General features: G+C 37.3%; 2 protein-coding genes across 5 annotated transcripts in view; one reads left to right on the top strand and one right to left on the bottom strand.

Moving 5' to 3' along the window:
• The window catches only part of FGFR1OP2 (FGFR1 oncogene partner 2), a 29,421-nt gene extending 24,631 nt beyond the window's left edge, over positions 1-4,790 (top strand). For all 3 annotated transcript variants that reach the window (XM_010379856.2, XM_010379858.2, XM_010379857.2), the window contains 2 exons: positions 1,502-1,615; positions 2,780-4,790. In XM_010379856.2, the coding sequence (XP_010378158.1) occupies positions 1,502-1,615; positions 2,780-2,917 (252 nt within the window). In that variant the 3' untranslated portion in view covers positions 2,918-4,790. The remainder of the gene's footprint in view (positions 1-1,501; positions 1,616-2,779) is intronic.
• Positions 4,791-9,742: 4,952 nt separating this feature from the next.
• TM7SF3 (transmembrane 7 superfamily member 3) overlaps positions 9,743-17,321 on the bottom strand; it is a 47,146-nt gene continuing 39,567 nt past the window's right edge. For both annotated transcript variants that reach the window (XM_030939130.1, XM_010379859.2), the window contains 3 exons: positions 14,758-14,855; positions 14,006-14,168; positions 9,743-12,431 (listed from right to left, as the gene is read on the bottom strand). In XM_030939130.1, coding sequence (XP_030794990.1) covers positions 12,169-12,431; positions 14,006-14,168; positions 14,758-14,855 — 524 coding nt within the window. In that variant the 3' untranslated portion in view covers positions 9,743-12,168. The remainder of the gene's footprint in view (positions 12,432-14,005; positions 14,169-14,757; positions 14,856-17,321) is intronic.

Raw genomic sequence — 17,321 nt, forward strand, 5'->3', positions numbered from 1 at the left:
AATTTTTACTCATTACCCTTATTCAGTTGGCTGCTGCAATGATCTGTACTTACCTGCGTTTACATATTATACTTCCTTGACAATGGGAGGAATTTTAATGATTAACTTGCAGAATATGACATATTTTTCTTCATATCATTCTTTCTACCATAATCTAATTCAAAACTATGCAGTAGAACTTTCTGAAATGATGGGAATGTTTTTTCTCTGTGCTGTCCAGTGTGGAAGCCAGTAGCCACATGTGGCTGTTGAGCACTTGCAGTGTCACTAATGCAATTGAGGGACTGAATTGTTAATTTTTAAAAGTGTATTGATTTTAATTAAGTTTAAATAACATTGTTTTGGACAGCACAGATTAGCCTTTTCTAGTACCTTCTTGCGGAGTACTAGCAGTGTTTAGGTTTCCCCATTAGAAGGACCTACATTTTTGTTGGTTAAGAGGTTATTAAATGTGGTTTGCCAAAGATACTACTATTGTCATTTCTTCCAGCTTATTAGTTCCGTGGGTTTCTTGGAGTACTGTTAAATCCTTTTTACAAAAAACATATATACAATTACTGAAGAGACAATGTTTACTTGGGGAGTTATTCACTTTTATATTTAAGTCTTGGGCTTAATATGATAAAATACCTCTCAATTGCCAGTGAATAATGGTCTATAGAAGCTGTTCATTGAGAAAATGATTATTCTCAAATTTCTGTTGATTTTAAACCTTTTTTTGTCTGTCTCTTTCACTAGACTGTAAGCTTCTTCAGATCAGGGAACATGTCTTAACAGTCTTTGTATTCCTGTTGTTTAGCATAGTACTGGCACATCATAGTTGTGCAAAATAAGAAAATGAGATTGGAAGAATTTATGCTACTTGCTGCGCCTAACAAATGCGGATGTCTGTATTATAGTGATACTCTATTTTCAACAGTTGGCAAAGAAGTCCATTTAATATTTTAACACTGAAAAGCAGAATTGTGCTCATTTTATATAGTATTTATCATATACCATACACTAAATAGAAGGCAGATGTAAAGATGCAGTTCCTGCTCTCAGGATTATGACCTAGAAAAGGTTACAGATTGGATTGAGATAAATTTATAGGCCTGAGCAAATACAGAAAAGATTTCTAAATCATTGACGACTTCAGCGAGGAAAAGAGATTGAATGCGTCGGCAATTTTTATCTTTCACATTACTTTGAACAATAGTGTATGTAAGTGCAAAAAAAAGACAAAGTTGATCATTGCGGTGAGAGGAATGTAAAATATGAATATTTTTCTTGCTGCTAGGTTTAGTTTTATTGTGCTGCTTATTCTTAATTCTAGTCCTGACAAATCTGATTTCAAAAACCCATCTGTGGTCAACCAACTTCATTGTTAATATTTGTTTTATTCATATTAAGTGACAATGTAAGAATATTCATGTTAAGTGGTACTGCAGATTTTATAAAAAGGAGAGGATCCAAAAATAAAGTATTTTGCTGATTTCCAACTCCCATCCCTCTCTTTCAGGAACTGCAAGCACATGTTGACCAGATAACTGAAATGGCAGCAGTAATGAGGAAAGCCATTGAAATTGACGAGCAACAGGGTTGCAAGGAACAAGAACGAATATTCCAACTTGAAGTAAGTTTTACATTGCAAATGTAGATGAAAACTGTGCATACAAAGATTTATGCCAGAAAGTATATCCCATTTTTAAATATATATTTACTTTTCTTGGGTACTAGTAATGTTCTCCTGGATGCTGTTTATGTGGGCATATTATGCAAGACCATTTATATGGTGATGCAAGAATCTAGGATTATTAGTAATTTACAATATATCAGTAATTTAGAAAATTGATGTTTGATCCTATATTGCTTATCTTATGAAGTGAATGTAGAATTGAATAATTTTAAAAATTGTGTTTATTCTATTTGAGATCATAGTGATACAGGGAAATTTTTTTTAATCCACAAATATTTAGGGGCATTCTTACTTTTTCTGGGGATTCTAAAAACCGTTGTCTCATCTGTCCTTTATTTTGTGATAGTGAAAGTACCAGTCTCTGAATAACTGATATCAGTACAATAGACTTTTATGCTTTAAGAGCTTCATTTTGAAATCATGGTGGGGAATCTGCTTTAGAGTACTAAAATTTAGAAAGTGAGACTGAATTTAGAAAGTGAGTACTAAAATTTAGAAAGACAGTGATAGAGAATAAATTATGAAAGGTTATTGTTAAATGTCTACACATTTTTTTTACAGTAACGAACCAAAAAGAGGCTGGAAAGCAAAGTTATTTACCAGTGCCAGATTTGGTCACTTACTTTCCTTCTTGAAAAATATCATCAGCTACCCTTACTCTGCTGTTCTCAAATACCAGTGAGATAAACTTGTCCTGCATTCTGTGCTATCATGGAAAGTAATAAAAATACCAAAAAGTACTGAGAGATTCTAGCCTATTCACTGGCTTTATAAGTTTAAATAAAAATAAATCTAGATGTTATTATCTTCATCTCTAATGTGATTGTAAAATAAGGCAATTTCTGAGCTTCTATTTACAATTGTAGCTGCTTAATTAGAAGGCTTTGCGGTGGTGGAAGATGTTGAACACGATTCCTAGCTGCGTAAGTGTTCTTTAGATTCAAGTTGCCAAGTGCATATATCATTGAGTAGATTAATGCCAATTACAGATCTTGCTTATTTGTTATACTTTCATATGTTTAGTTTTTCCTAACATATGTTTGTGCTGTTGTAGCTACCTTGTAGATGGTGACTGCATTTTTGTTTTTGCTTGCCTTATAGCAAGAAAACAAAGGCTTGAGAGAGATCCTTCAAATAACTCGAGAATCATTTTTGAACCTAAGGAAAGACGATGCGTCGGAAAGTACTTCTTTGTCAGCATTAGTGACCAACAGTGACTTGAGTCTGAGGAAGAGCTGAAGAGCTTCTGAGTCTGTGAGCTTCTTACATGACTCGAAATGGTCAAATAAGTGAATGAATGAATGGACAGAAAATTGAATCCTTTATTTTTTTCTCTGTAAATATGTACAGTGCACTGGCTATGAGATAGCAACAAAAAATGCATAGTTAATAGTCATAGACTTTATTCCAAAACATAATTGGAAAATAGAAACTGAGCCATTGCCAGTTGGTAGACAAATGAAAGGTTTTCACAGTGACTACTGAATATACCAAGAGCTTTTGGCAGTACTGCTGGCTTTGTGGGTGATTAATTAGGTAAACTTGAATATTCCCAGTAAATGTTTGAGAATTCATAAAATTATACCATTTTTGCCACTGTTTTGTGAATGTAAGATTTGTATCCTAAATTTCATCCTTCTTAGTTGGCGTCAAAGTTAATAAAAAGTTTATATGCCATGAGACTTCTAGTGATTGCCTACTTTCACATTTATTTAAATTTTTGTGAAAGAAAATTTAGTTTTAAAGGCTATAGTAATGTGTTATATGTACCTTAAACAGGTAATTTAATTTTAGCAATTTACCATAACTGATACTTAGCTAACAACTGTCCATAACTTAGTTTAAGTGTAAGAAATATCATTTCAGGAATGAAAAAGAAGGAATACTACTTTCTAAGAAAGAAGATCTTATAATAGACATATTTAGTAGGTTAAACTACTTTAAAAGGATAAGTTTTGGTTCAAAGTTGATAAAGAAGATGAGATTTGTTTTCTCTTCTCTGGCTGATTTTTAAGGATATTATGTAGTTCATTTAGTTAACAGACTCTAAATGTTTGATATAGCAAGATAGGTATGGTAATTTCAAAGTGAATTGGGAATTCCTCTGCCTCATATAACCCTTTTTTTTTATTTAAGTATTCTTGAGATACAAAAAAAAAGTAAATTAAAATTTCAAAAAAAAAAATTCCGGATCTGTTTTTAAGCTCCATCCGGTCCTCATAACCTGTAACTTTTTTCTTAAAACCTTTCAGCTGAAAGAGGGGTAGAGGTGGAGTAATCTGTGGATTTGTTTCTGTTGTCTTTTAAAATGTCAAATATGTAAATTTTTAAAAAACCACCAGATGCAGAAATGTGCTTTGACATCAGTTGAAACCTAAATTTTCTTATGTTGTGGTGATTGTATTAAAAAGGGATAAAAGAAGAGTGTCAAACATGATTAAACATATTGTACTCATTTATATTGAATACATATTAAAATTAAGACAAAATTATACTTTGAGTATATAATTTGTTAAATATTACTTTATATGATAATTTTATGTATAATTTCATATATTGGTAAAATTCAAAACTACACTTTAGAATTTTTTTATCTTAAGTTTGGGGTTAGTGGGGTCGATAAGACTGATGGAATAGAAAAGGGCTAATGGCCCAAACATGACATAGATTTCTTTTTTCAGTCAGAGGCCTTATTTGATATTTTATAAATAAATGACAGGTTTTTATTTTGAAACTTTTTTATTGTTTTTGGGAAAGTATCCCTTAATTTAATGACACATTCATTCAGATACTTTTTATCCCTGGTAATAAAGAAATGAAATAAGCTACACAATTGAGATTAAGCCTGAGGCAGTTCATTGAGGCAGCTCTGCTATAAAAGATTGCTTGATAAATAATTATTTTTGTAAACAAGTTGGATTAACTTATTGGTCTTTTTGCTTGGATATGAATTTAAGGTCTTCATGTTTAAAGACATTTACTTTGTTATTTAGTGACACTTTTCCATCTCTTTTTTTTTTTGGTTATTGTTAAACAGAACCTTAAGTTTATGTTTGAGGTATGTACTGCATAGGAACCTATTTTATTATTAAAGAGGAGTGATTAAAATTGGTGTGGTCCCCAATTTAATTTGAAAAGTGCTTACATTTATTCTTATATATGGTTTAATTTTAAGGTCTTTTGTCTCTTCTTACTACAAAGCAGCGACCTCTATCTGTATGCCTTAGGAATTAGCAGCTTCTCAGTGTAGGATCCTGCAGAATTTCTTACGATCTGTAGTAGGTTGAGTCATGTCCCCTAGAAGGTTAAGTCTGAGTCCTAACCTGATACACCTGGGAAGGTGACCATATTTGGAAATAGTCTTTACAGATGTCATTAGGGGATCTTATGATATAATTACTCTGGATTTAGGGTGGGCTCCAAACCCAGTGACTAGTGTCCTTACAATGAGAGAGAAGGAGATATGAAACAGACATAGCTGCATGAGGACAGAGGCAGTGAATTACGCAGGGACTGCTAGTCACCACCAGAAGCTGCAAGAGGCATGGAATGGGTTCTTCACGGCCTCCAGAAAGGACCAAGCCTGTTTGATTGCAGATTTCTGGCCTCCAGAACTGTGAGGAAATAAATTTCTGTTGTTTTCATTCACCCAGCCTGTGGTAATTTGTTACAGTAACCCTAGGAAACTTAAGACATCATTTATTTATCATCTATCAACTATATTTTTTATTTTATATAAGAAAGAACAGCTCTTAAAAACCAATTATTTATAACCTCACAGATAATTTCTGCTCTAATTTTATATTCTTCAATATCAAGGTGACTTCTAAGATTTTATAGAAATTGCTTCCCTGTAATCCCAGCACTTTGGGAGGCCAAGAGGGGTGGATCACTTGAGGTCAGGAGTTCGAGACCAGCCTAGCCAACATGGTAAACCCTGTCTGTACTAAAAATACAAAAAGTTAGCTGGGGGTGGTGGCGGGTGCCTGTAATCTCAGCTACTCGGGAGGTTGAGGCAGGAGAATCGCTTGAACCTGGGAAGCAGAGGTTGCAGTGAGCCGAGACTGTGCCATTGCACTCCAGCCTGGGCAATAATAGTGAAACTCCATCTCAAAAAAAAAAAAAAAAGAAATTGCTTCAATGAAAAATGGAAGATCATAGATCCATAACTTAATCTTGGTAGTCACTACCGTTTTTCATTGTCAGAGTGAAATAGAACATTTTTTAGTAAAATACTGATGAAGATAATTTCTAATTGGAATTTGAGGAGACATTTTCCTTTTACCTCACTGCCTGCTCCTCAGTCTCCTTTGTTTCTTCTCTCTGACCTCTTAACATTAGAGAGCCATTGGGCTCAGTCCTTATACCTATTCTGTGCAGTATCTCTACTCAGGGTGATCTCCCCCAGTCTCATGATTAAATACCACCACTATGCTTGATGGCTGCTAAATTCAGTTCCAGCATAGACCTCTCACCCCGGATTCATGCAGCTGTGACTGTCAAAGAGACATTTTAAGCTTAAGATGTCTAAAGCCAAACTCCAAATCTCCCAGAACCTCTCCATACTCTTTCCCATCTTGCTTGATGACAACTCCATCCTTTGAGTTGCTACGGCCAAAAACCTAGGTGGCAACTTTGACTCCACTTTCTCATATCATGCATCCTATTCATCAGCAAATCCTGTTGTTGGCTATTCCTTCCAAATATATCAGAATCCTACCATTTCTCTCCTCCACTGCTACCCCTGGTCAAAGCTACATTATGGTAGTGTTAAGGTATACAAATTGGAGTCAACCTAAATATCCTACAGTAGGGGAATAGTTAAGTATCAGTATCCACTCAGTACAGTTGATTACAGCCTATGGCTTGAAGATGCTAGCAACAGGAAGAAAAAAGTACCTAAATTTGCATTAAAAAGCTTAACATAAATTACACATATAATTACAAATATGTAAAATTCAGATGCATACAGGGAAATGTCCTGAAACAAATAGCATCAGTATTCTTCCAGCTAATTATATGATTTAGCCAGTCAGTTTTTGATGCCTATAAATCAAGCATTTTGTAGCTACCATTATGGAGTTGTAATTTATTCATCAATTCCCCCAATTGATGGATATTTAGTTTGCAAAGTTTAACATAAAATAATGCTGCAGTAAACATCCATATACATACCTTTATTTATTGTAATTCCTAGCGTGCAAATTCCCAGAAGTTTATTAGGTCATGTTTTATTTTTTAAATGAAAAAATAAATGTACACTTAAAAATCTAGCATAGTAAAAAATTTGCAATTCAGAGTAAACCTCTTCCTACAGCCTCTGTCTTCCCAGAGGTCATGTTTCTTGTGAATCAGAAAACTTGTTAACCAAAAAAAGTGACTGAGGCCAAGTGTCTTTGATAAATCAGAGGTTTATTGAGCCAAAGTTTAAAGACATGCCAGGGAAAAAATGCAAGTTACATGAGCATCTGTGACCTGAGCTTTCTAAAGAGGGTTTTGGAAACTCATTATTTACGGGAGAGAGCGAGGAGGGAAAAGGAGAGGGGTTAGGCAGTGAGGCAAATGATTACCTTCTTGTGAGGCTCATTAATGCTCAGTAAATCTATGTTTCATATAAGATAAGGTAAACTGAAAAAAGGGAGTAAAGGCTCAATTATCCATCTGTCTCAGGGTAGGCAGAAGAGTGGTTGATCTTGTCTCATCCTTATTCTGTACGTGGGAAGATAATCTTGTTACCGGCATTGTCAGTGTGAGATTTAACAAAACTTGGTTTTAAGAGTTAAACTTAGGTTGCAGACCCAAGGTTACAATTGGCATGTGTTGGTTTTACAGCTCTCCACAATGAGAAGGGGAGGCCTTGAGGCTTCTGTTAATACTCCCCCTCCTACACGGGACATACTTGGTTTTGGCTACTCCTACTCAACCTCCAAGTTTCAGCTGGAATGTCACTTCCTCAAGGACTCCTTCCCTGGCATCCCACTTTCTACCCCTACCCCATTATACGTTTTCATTGCATATTATACATCTTGTGTAACTGTTTTAGTATCTGTCTCACTTACACTTCAGTCCCAGATAGCAAAGACCATGCCTGTGTTTTCCATCTCCTAGTGCTTAAGGCATTGCCTGGCATACAGGAACTCAACAAATATTTAATGAGTGAATGTGAGATATAAGTCAAAGCCTCACTATCATATATATACCATTTTTATGTATTTTTTTGAGACAGTGTCTTGCTTTGTCACCCAGGCTGGAGTGCAATAGTGCAATCTCGGCTCACTGCAGCCTCCACCCTCTGGGTTCAAGTGATTCTTCCACCTTAGCCTCCCAAGTAGCTGACAGGTGTGTGCCATCATGCCTGGCTCATTTATATATATATTTAGTAGAGATGGGGTTTCACCATGTTGGCCAGGCTGGTCTTGAACTTCTGACTTAATCTGCCTGCCTCGGCCTCTCAAAGTGCTGAGATTACAGGTGTGAGCCACCACACCACTCCTGTATAACAATTTTTTAAAAAATCTTAAGCTTGATCCAGACCTACCACCCTCTCCAGTGTAATGATTACATGGTAGTCCCTGGGTAAGTCCAGAGTTCCCACTAACTTAAGCCCCTCTTTGTGTCAATTTCATAAAGAGTGGTCCTTGCAAATACAATGGCCAAATTGTCAAGAGGCATTTCAGTCAACAATCAGGGTAAAAAGGTTTGCAACGTGAATTCTTTTGACATAACAAAATACCACTGACTGAATGGCTTAAACAACAGAAATACTGTTTCTCACAGTTCTCGAGGCTGGAAGTTCATGACCAAGGTGCCAGCAGGGTCTGCTTGCAGATGGCTACCTTCTTGCTGCTCTTCACACTGTCTTTCCCCTGTGAGCACATGCACCTGGTGTTTCTGTGCCCTAATCTCCCCTTCTTACAAAGACACTAGTCAGATTGGATTAGGACCCACTCTAATAGTCTCAATTTAATTTGGAACCTCTTTAAAGGCCCCGTCTCCAAATAAGGTCACATTCTGAGGTACTGGGTGTTAGGGATTCAACATATAAATTTGTTGGGGGGCACAGCTTAGTCTATCAGAAAACTATAGATAGCTGCCCTCCCAACAAGGGCTGGGGTACAATGATGGGCTATGCCTTAGGGCAAGTCCCTGTTCTCAGGAAATTAGAGCCAAGAACTCTGGGTTTGAATGAATGTTACTAACAGTTATTAAGTACATCACCTAGGAGTGAACTTTGGACCAAGTTTCTACAGATGCTGCTGTGGAGATATTGATATTGGAAATTTTAAATATTATGTACCAATCATTTGAAATAAATGGTCCATTACTTCAGAAAATTAACTTGGAAAAACATGCTATCACTGTGTAAAATTAATTTTCAAAAAGAACTGATAAAAAGTAATATTTATATTAGAAACATCCTATCAATTCGTCAGCAGAAGAAAATAGAAAATACCTGGTGCTTTACATCTTCATCATGACGAGTGTAAAGCACATTTGGATAGGGAGTTAGGCATCCCAGTTTTGGTGTGAGCACTGTTACTTCTTGATAACTGTGACTTCGTATCATTAATTTAAGAATTTCCTCAGGTATTAAATAAAGAGGTCAGTGAACATGATCTCTAAAGTCCTTTGAAGGTTTGATATTCTAGCAATTCCTTTGTTGGAATCAGTTTTCTATTTCACCTGCTACAGAAAACTCAACTGGCTTGTGGTATAATATACCTAGTATGGTTTGGCAACCTGGTAGCTAACCTATAACAGATAAAATTTTCAGAAATTTCTGAAAACATTTTAAAGAACAGTTCAACAGAGTTTCCTGTTAACTACTACTTTTCTTTAGTTTGACACATCTGAAGTGCTAATAACACCAAATTAATCTTTTAACACATTGCCCCAGGTTTCACTTCCTGTTAATTATCTTTGTGATTTTTTTAAAATGAAGAACTATATTGTTTGCCCATATTAAATAACTTTTTTATAGCTATGAAATTCCTTGTGTCTTGTAGCTATCGTACAAATATAATCTGAAAAAATTTATGAAAGTATTTAATGAAGTTTTTAGCATTTTTTTCAAAATAAGGATTTATTATAAAAACTATACAGACTTATTCACAAATTATGAAAAATTTTAAACAATTTGTATCCTCCCTCCAGAATAGTGTGTTGTGTCTTTACAGTCTTCACTGGCAGTACATTCAGATGGTATAGAAACTAACTCACAAACATTCCATATAACTTTGTCCTTACAGTAAATAATTTAAAAAAACTTTTCATCAAGTTTCAGTGTTACTGAAGTTAGTTATAGACAGTAAGCATTACAGAATAAGCAGTAAATGGTCACCTGCATTGAATTTTTCAAAGCAAAAATTGTTTTATATTTTGTATGTTGTTTTATCCTGCCTCAAACACTTAAAGCAAAAGTTAAAGATTTTTCCAGTTACCTGAAACTTCAAAAATCTATTGTACTTTGAAAAAACTTTAAAAAGCAGCATCATTTAAATAGTGGTTAACTCACAAATGTGTATGCAACAACGTTCACCAACCCTAATACTCAGGCCTGCAGAGGCACCAGCTCACAATAATTTAGTGCTCTGAAAGCTGGGGGGAAAGCCCCTGAGTAGTAAGTATGCAACCCAGGGTGTCGGGTGCTTTCTTGTGGTGAAACAAGGGTGTCAAAACTGAGGGGACTCTCCAAGGTCCTAATGAAAAGCAGCTCCTCTAAACGCCTGAATCCTTTTTGACTCCACCCTCATCACTTTAAGGATGAAGCCTTTCTGTACAAAGGCTTTGTACAGAAAAGAAATTATTAAGACTTATATTTTACACTAATGCTAACACAGCTAACTGAGCAGAAAGAACTATGAAGTACAAATTTTTCTAAGGTTTTCTTATTAATGGCAATATAGACATTTATTTATTTATTTATTTATTTATTTATTTATTTATTTATTTATTTATTTTGAGACAGAGTCTCATTCTGTTGCCCAGGCTGGAGTGCAGTGGCATGATCTTGGCTCACTGCAACCTCTGCCTCCTGGATTCAAGCAATTCTCCTTCCTCAGCCTCCCGAGTAGTTGGGATTACAGTTACCTGCATTACAATGCCCAGCTGATTTTTGTATTTTTAGCAGAGATGGGGTATAGGAGTATATATCCTACTATACTAGAATATAGTAGATACCACTATGTTGGCCAGGCTGGTCTTGAACTCCTGATCCCAGGTGATCCATTCACCTCGACCTCCCAAAATGCTGCGATTATAGGCGTGAGCCACCGCACCTGGTAGGCAATATAGATTAAGGTGGGGGTTATTTCCTAAAAACAAACATAATCCATATGTCAGCTAATGCAGTTAAAGATCACCTGTTGACAGTATTTTAAAAGGCCTTAAAAAAAGGGGGGCTCCTTTATTTGGAATATAAATAAATCACCCTTGTAAAATTCTATTATCTATATAAATTGGCCTATTTTCAAATAATAATTTAGCTATTTCAATTACCATTTTAAGCCATAAAAGGCAAAAACAAAGGGAACCTACTGAATTGTACACTTACACATGAATAAGAAGGTAAATTTTATGTGTATTTTATCAAGATTTAAAAATTTTTATTTTTAAACAAAAGGGTAACTTTCGGATAATGTATGATACTAAGAAGGACATGCAACTAAGTAATCAGACTGCTTTTAGTAAGAAAATAAGTTGCTTTTTTTTGTTTTTTTCTTTCTCTTTTTGAGACAGGGTCTCTGTCACCCAAGCTGGAGTGTAGTGGCTTATTGTAGCCTCAATCTTCAGGGCTCAAGAGATCCTCCTATCTCAGTCTCCTTGGGAGCTGGGAGTAGGCACATGCCACCATGCCTGGCTAATTTTTTAATTTTTTTATAGAGATGGGGTCTTGTCGTGTTGCCCATGTTGGTCTCAAACTCCTGGACTCAAGCGATACTCCCACCTTGGCTTCCCAGAATTGGGATTACAGGTGTGAGCCACCATGCCTGGCCTGCTTCTCTTTTTGTTTTCTAAAATTCAAAGGCCTAAGTATCAAATCCCTCAATCTCCAAATACTGTCACAAATAAAGACTCAGTAATAAACTCCCTCCAAAAGTTCAGACAAACTCAGGTGAGAGACTTGTTTCAAGGGGTTATAAAAAGAAACACCAGGGCTCTGCAGGAGAATCAGTTTTTAATGTTTTAAATGTATCTATTTAATGGAATAAGTTGATCATAGATTTGTAAACCAAAAGGTAATTTCTCAAGTATTTGGAAATAAGGAAAAGCCTCCCTACCACCAACCTTTTGGTCATCTTTCTCATTACTCTTAGAATCATCCTAATCCCCTAGTATACACCCTTACCGTATATCAATAAGGGCACCATAATATTATGCAAAGCACAGATCTATATGCCTGATCTCTTATTAGACTTGCACCAGAGACTGCTGAATCACTCCAGGCATGAACTCCAAAGCTGAGGCACACTAACCAAACCCCTGGACATCTACAGAAGCAGGGGCGTTCTCTCTCCAGCTGGCTGCTCCTTCTGGAAGAGCTCTTTGAACTGAGTTAATCGGCCATAGAGCCTCTCTCTCAGTGGAGGAATGTGGTAGCTAGGGTCCAGAATGTTCGTAACTCGGCGCTCTCTCTCTTGCTTCCATAACTTGTATGGGTGGGGAGGGAAAAACGGTCGTCCTCTCTCTCTTCGAATCTGTAATGTAATTCCACTTACAGCCAGCATGCCCCATACTGCCAGGATAATAAAGTCTAAAAAACAGTAGAAAAAGTACAGTTTGAACTCTAGTATTTTAAAATCTAACATAATAACACAACCCTTCATGGACTAAATCTGTATCTTCCTTTCTAATAGACTTTCTGGTGAGTTAGTCCAAACACATATGTAGTTCCTCACATACAAACCAAGGAATCAGTGGGGAAGCCACAGTCTTACTTTTGAAACTAGGATTTTTCTATTACAGACATTTGAAAGTCCAGACAGGTTGTAAAAAAATCAGTTGTTTGGATCTTTGGCCTTCCAACAAGTACCCACAGTTGGTTGTGTGTTTTTTCAGAGGGAGTTCGAGGAGGAAGGCAGTGATCTAGTTATACTTCACATATGTATGTCATGTTACATCAGATGCCACCATGCTCATTTCTTTCCCATTCCACTCCATATGGGGCCCTACTGCACTCACAGTGTAGGTACAGGAGCGCATGAAAAGATTCAACCAATCATTACTGGTTTTTTTTGCTTGTTTGTTTTGTTTTTTTTGAGACAGAGTCTCGCTCTGTCGCCCAGGCTAGAGTGCAGTGGTACGATCTTGGCTCACCGCAACCTCTGTCTCTTGGGTTCACACCATTCTCCTACCTCAGCCTCCCGAGTAACTGGGACTACAGGCACCTGCCACCACGCCTGGCTAATGTTTTGTATTTTTAGTGGAGACAGGGTTTCAACGTGTTAGCCAGGATGGTCTCGATCTCCTGACCTCGTGATCCACCCACCTCGGCCTCCCAAAGTGCTGGGATTACAGGCGTAAGCCACTGCGCCCGGCTGGTACTCAGCTTTTAGTAAAAGGCTCGGCAAAACACTGTCTGGTACTTAAAATTTGCAAGAGTTTTAAGGTTTTCGAGGATTTCGAGGTCTCTACCATCAACCTCTTATCCAAAGGGAAAGCTCTGGATGGTAGAGGGAAAGACTTGCCCTAAAATAAAATCGCAACAATCACAATTGTGCTTATGCAATGTATCTTCAATTCCAGGACATGCTTTTTCACTCTCCACACTTCAACATTTCTGAAGTCAACGTATCTTACAATCTGAACAATTCATGTGGCAGTCATTTTTTTCTTCAAAAAATTTATAGAAAATCTGTAATGGATAGAATCTTACAAGTGAGGGAAACTACATGCTTACTAATTAAAAACTCTTTCAACTAGCAAACTGCATGCTTCATTAAAGGAGGGAAACAAGGGAATAACTTAAAATTCAATCAGGTTGTCATTCTCATCCCTCATTCCATCCCCACCCATAAGTGTCAAAAGTCTTTACTGTCAGCATTTTTCTCCCCACTGAGAATGACCAGGTAAACCTAAATAATCTTGGAAATTTCTTAAGGAAATTCATTTAGTAGATTTTTATCTTCATCTTAAAATTTTAAATGCTTTGCTCCCACAATCCTAAGTTATCGTAACGGAGGGTTCTCACAGCATTGTTATGCTGTGTTCCCTCCTTTTGTCCCAGTTGACTTTCTTTAAATTTAGTCTCCAAGTGCTCTGGTTAGCATAGGTGGGTCAAGACTCCTACCGTGCTGTCACACTGGTTTTTGGATTTAAGAGTCTTACCATTAGTTTGAAAAGGCACATTTGTGAAAGCTCTGTGGAAATCCTTGTTGAGCGCTCTCTTGAGTACATTCAAAGTGATGTAGGAAAGGCTTGTGGACAAGTAACTGCCAACGGCTAAAACCACCGAATAGGAGCCAATGACTCCACAAGTCAGTATGTTCAGCTGTGGAAGAGTGGAGGAGTTTAGGCATCATCCATCGTAGAACAAAAACAGTTTCTAACCCTCCACTGGCTTCAATCACAGGAAATCACATTTGCTCCCTCAGGCATGAAAAGGGACCAGACCCCCTCAGAGCTGAACAGAAGTTCCCTGGAAAGATAAACTGAAAACAACCTTCAACATCCATATGAGTTCTTAAAACACAGTTCAGCTTATCCAAATACTATGGAAAAGATCTTCCCTATGAAGGAACTTCAAAAATAAAATCTAATTAGAGGAAGAAGCACTCTTCTGAAGCCAGCTGAAACTAATGACCCACCAGTTTGGTGTACTAGAGTAAGCACTACCTTCTCTGCTCCCACTTAAAAGCATACTGACTGTGATGCTCCGTTTGATGGGGGGCGGGGGGAACACCATGTGATAATCATAAATAGAATTTCCTTTGCTTTCATAGTAACAGGGCTATTTAGAAGCAATCATCTGATACAGATAACACAGCCCTCCCCAGTAAACATGCAAAATGATGAAATAAGTGATCAGCTGAACACAGGATAACATAATGAATAAATCTAACTTTTGATGAGACACTTACTATTCTTAGGCAGCCCATGAAAACTACTGGAATGAGGATAGCTATGCAAGAGAAAGTGACCCAGAATACACCATCATCATGAAAAATCTTTAGGTTTCCTGAAAAAGCAAAAAGAAACTAAGAGTAAACAACAGCTTTACCAAGTTAGATTTAGTTTCTTGGAACATCTGAACACAGATATACATCAAAGGCTTAAAGTAACAACCAGGGAATATGTTGGCAACTAGAAATGAATTCTAATTTTCTTCATTTAACTGTCAATACAATCTTCTTTGAAGGATGTGTTCTAGAAAGTGGGTGGGGGGAATCAAGCAGGTCAATGCTCTGCACATTTATTAACAATCATTTAGAAGAGACTGGAATAGTCCAAGCTCTTTCATTCACTAGCTCTATGAACTTGAGCCTCAGTTTCCTAACCCTCAAAATGACATTGAATTATATCTCCAAGCTCTAAATCACCCGTTAGCTCTATATTTCTGACTTCATGATTTCATACTGCAAAATAAAAAATATAAATAAAAGGCATTCAAAGTTAAGCCATGAACCCAGTGTAAACAGCAAATCCACTTAACAGATTTTTACCATCAAAACATGTCCTGTCATGCCACTGCACACTGTGACGTGTGATTTCCTCATGTATCAGGAAAGAGGAACCAACCAACCATCTACTCTTCCTAAACCCTTCTCCTGCTGCTGGACTCTAAAATGCTGTACAACTTAGGCTGACCCAGAACAAATATATAAGAATTCCTCTTTATAAATTAAGTTTAAAAAGCAAGAATAGCCTGACTGCTGTTTAATACTGACACTGGCACCACCTTTCAGTCCATCTGTAAATGGCCCCATGCCTCGAGACCTACATATCCAGGTCAGAGTGGAAGAGTGGGAGTCCCTAGGCTACAGGATTGGACCTTGAGACTCCATATGCTCTGAAGCCAACAGCAACATGCCATTGAGGTGAACTTACAGATTATATTCTCTAGTTTAACTATATTCACCTTCACAAAATACATATGTGGCTTTTTTTAAAAAGGCTTTCAAGAAATCTAGGTATTAAAAACAGTTATGATGCATGCATATGAAGAACGGACCCTTTCAGAGAATAAGCTCATTGCTTCCCACATAAGGTGAAAACTAACAATCTAATCAGATTGTAGCAGTCAGCCAAATGTTTTTCAAATGCTTATGCTTAAAAATATGCATAGGCCTCTTGGCCAGGCGTGGTGGCTCACACCTGTAATCCCAACACTTTGGGAGGTTGAAGCGAGCAGATCACTTGAGGTCAGGAGTCTGAGACCAGCCTGGCCAATATGAAGAAACCCCATTTCTACTAAAAATATAAAAATTAGCTGGGCATGGTAGTATGCACCTGTAGTCCCAGCTACTCGGCAGGCTGAGGCAGGAAAATCACTTGAACTCGGGAGGTGGAGGGTGCAGTGAACCGAGATTGCGCCACTGCACTCTACCCAGAGAGACAGAGTGAGACTTTGTCTCAGGGGAAAAAAAAAAAAATATATATATATATACATATATATATTTCGTGTGTGTGTGTGTGTATGTAGGCCACGTGCAGTGGCTCAAGCCTGTAATCCCAACGCTTTGAGAGACCAAGGTGGGAGGGCTGCCTGAGCCCAGTTTAAGACCACCCTAGGCAACAGTGAAACTCTGTCTCTACTAAAAATAAAAGATTAGCAGGTATATGGCAGCACACACCTGTAGTCCCAGCTACTTGGGAGGCTGAGGTAAGAGGATGGCTTGAGCCTTGGAGTTTGAGGTTGCAGTGAGCTATGATGTCACTGCAGTCCAGCATGGGTGACATAAAGAGATCCTGTCTCTAAAAAATAAAAATATGGGTTTGCACCCACTAGCAGTGAGGAGATGATCACTCTAACTGTCCTTGAGCTATGAGATAGTTCATAAACAAATATATATAAAGGGCATACGCTAAAATTATTTTTAACAATAGGAATAGTATGTCAAAAAGTTTAGAGATAACTGCTCTAGACTACTTTTATAAAGATGAAAATTAAGAGACCTCTTTACTTCTGTTTCCTCATTCCTCAGATCTATCCTATCAGATCATTTCACAGATGATGGAACAAAGTTTCAATACCTTGCCCAAGGTTATAAGCTAGAAAGGGAACTAGTGACAGAGCCAGAATACATAAGGAGGGTTTTTTCCTGACTGTATAATTTATGCTCATTCTACTCATGAAAAGTACATTAAATTAATAGAAATTCTACCTTATCATCCCTCCATCCTCTAAGCATTAACGAAAGGGGGGAAGCCCATTAAGTAATAGTTGGTTTTTGTGGTCTTTTTGTTTTGAGACAGGGTCTTGTTCGGTCGCCCAGGCCGGAGTGCAGTGGCACCATGATAGCTCACTGCAGCCTCAACCTCCCGGGTTCAAGCAATCCTCTAGCCTCAGCCTCCCAGAGTAGCTGAGCCCACGGGCGTGCACTACAACACCTGGCTATTTTTTTTTTTTTTCCCAGTAGAGATGGGGACTCACTATGTTGCCCAGGCTGGTCTCAAACTCGAGCTCAAGTAGTCCTCCCACTTG

Source organism: Rhinopithecus roxellana, chromosome 10 (genome assembly GCF_007565055.1).
Source record: "Rhinopithecus roxellana isolate Shanxi Qingling chromosome 10, ASM756505v1, whole genome shotgun sequence".
In the NCBI taxonomy this organism is placed as follows: Eukaryota; Metazoa; Chordata; class Mammalia; order Primates; family Cercopithecidae; genus Rhinopithecus; species Rhinopithecus roxellana.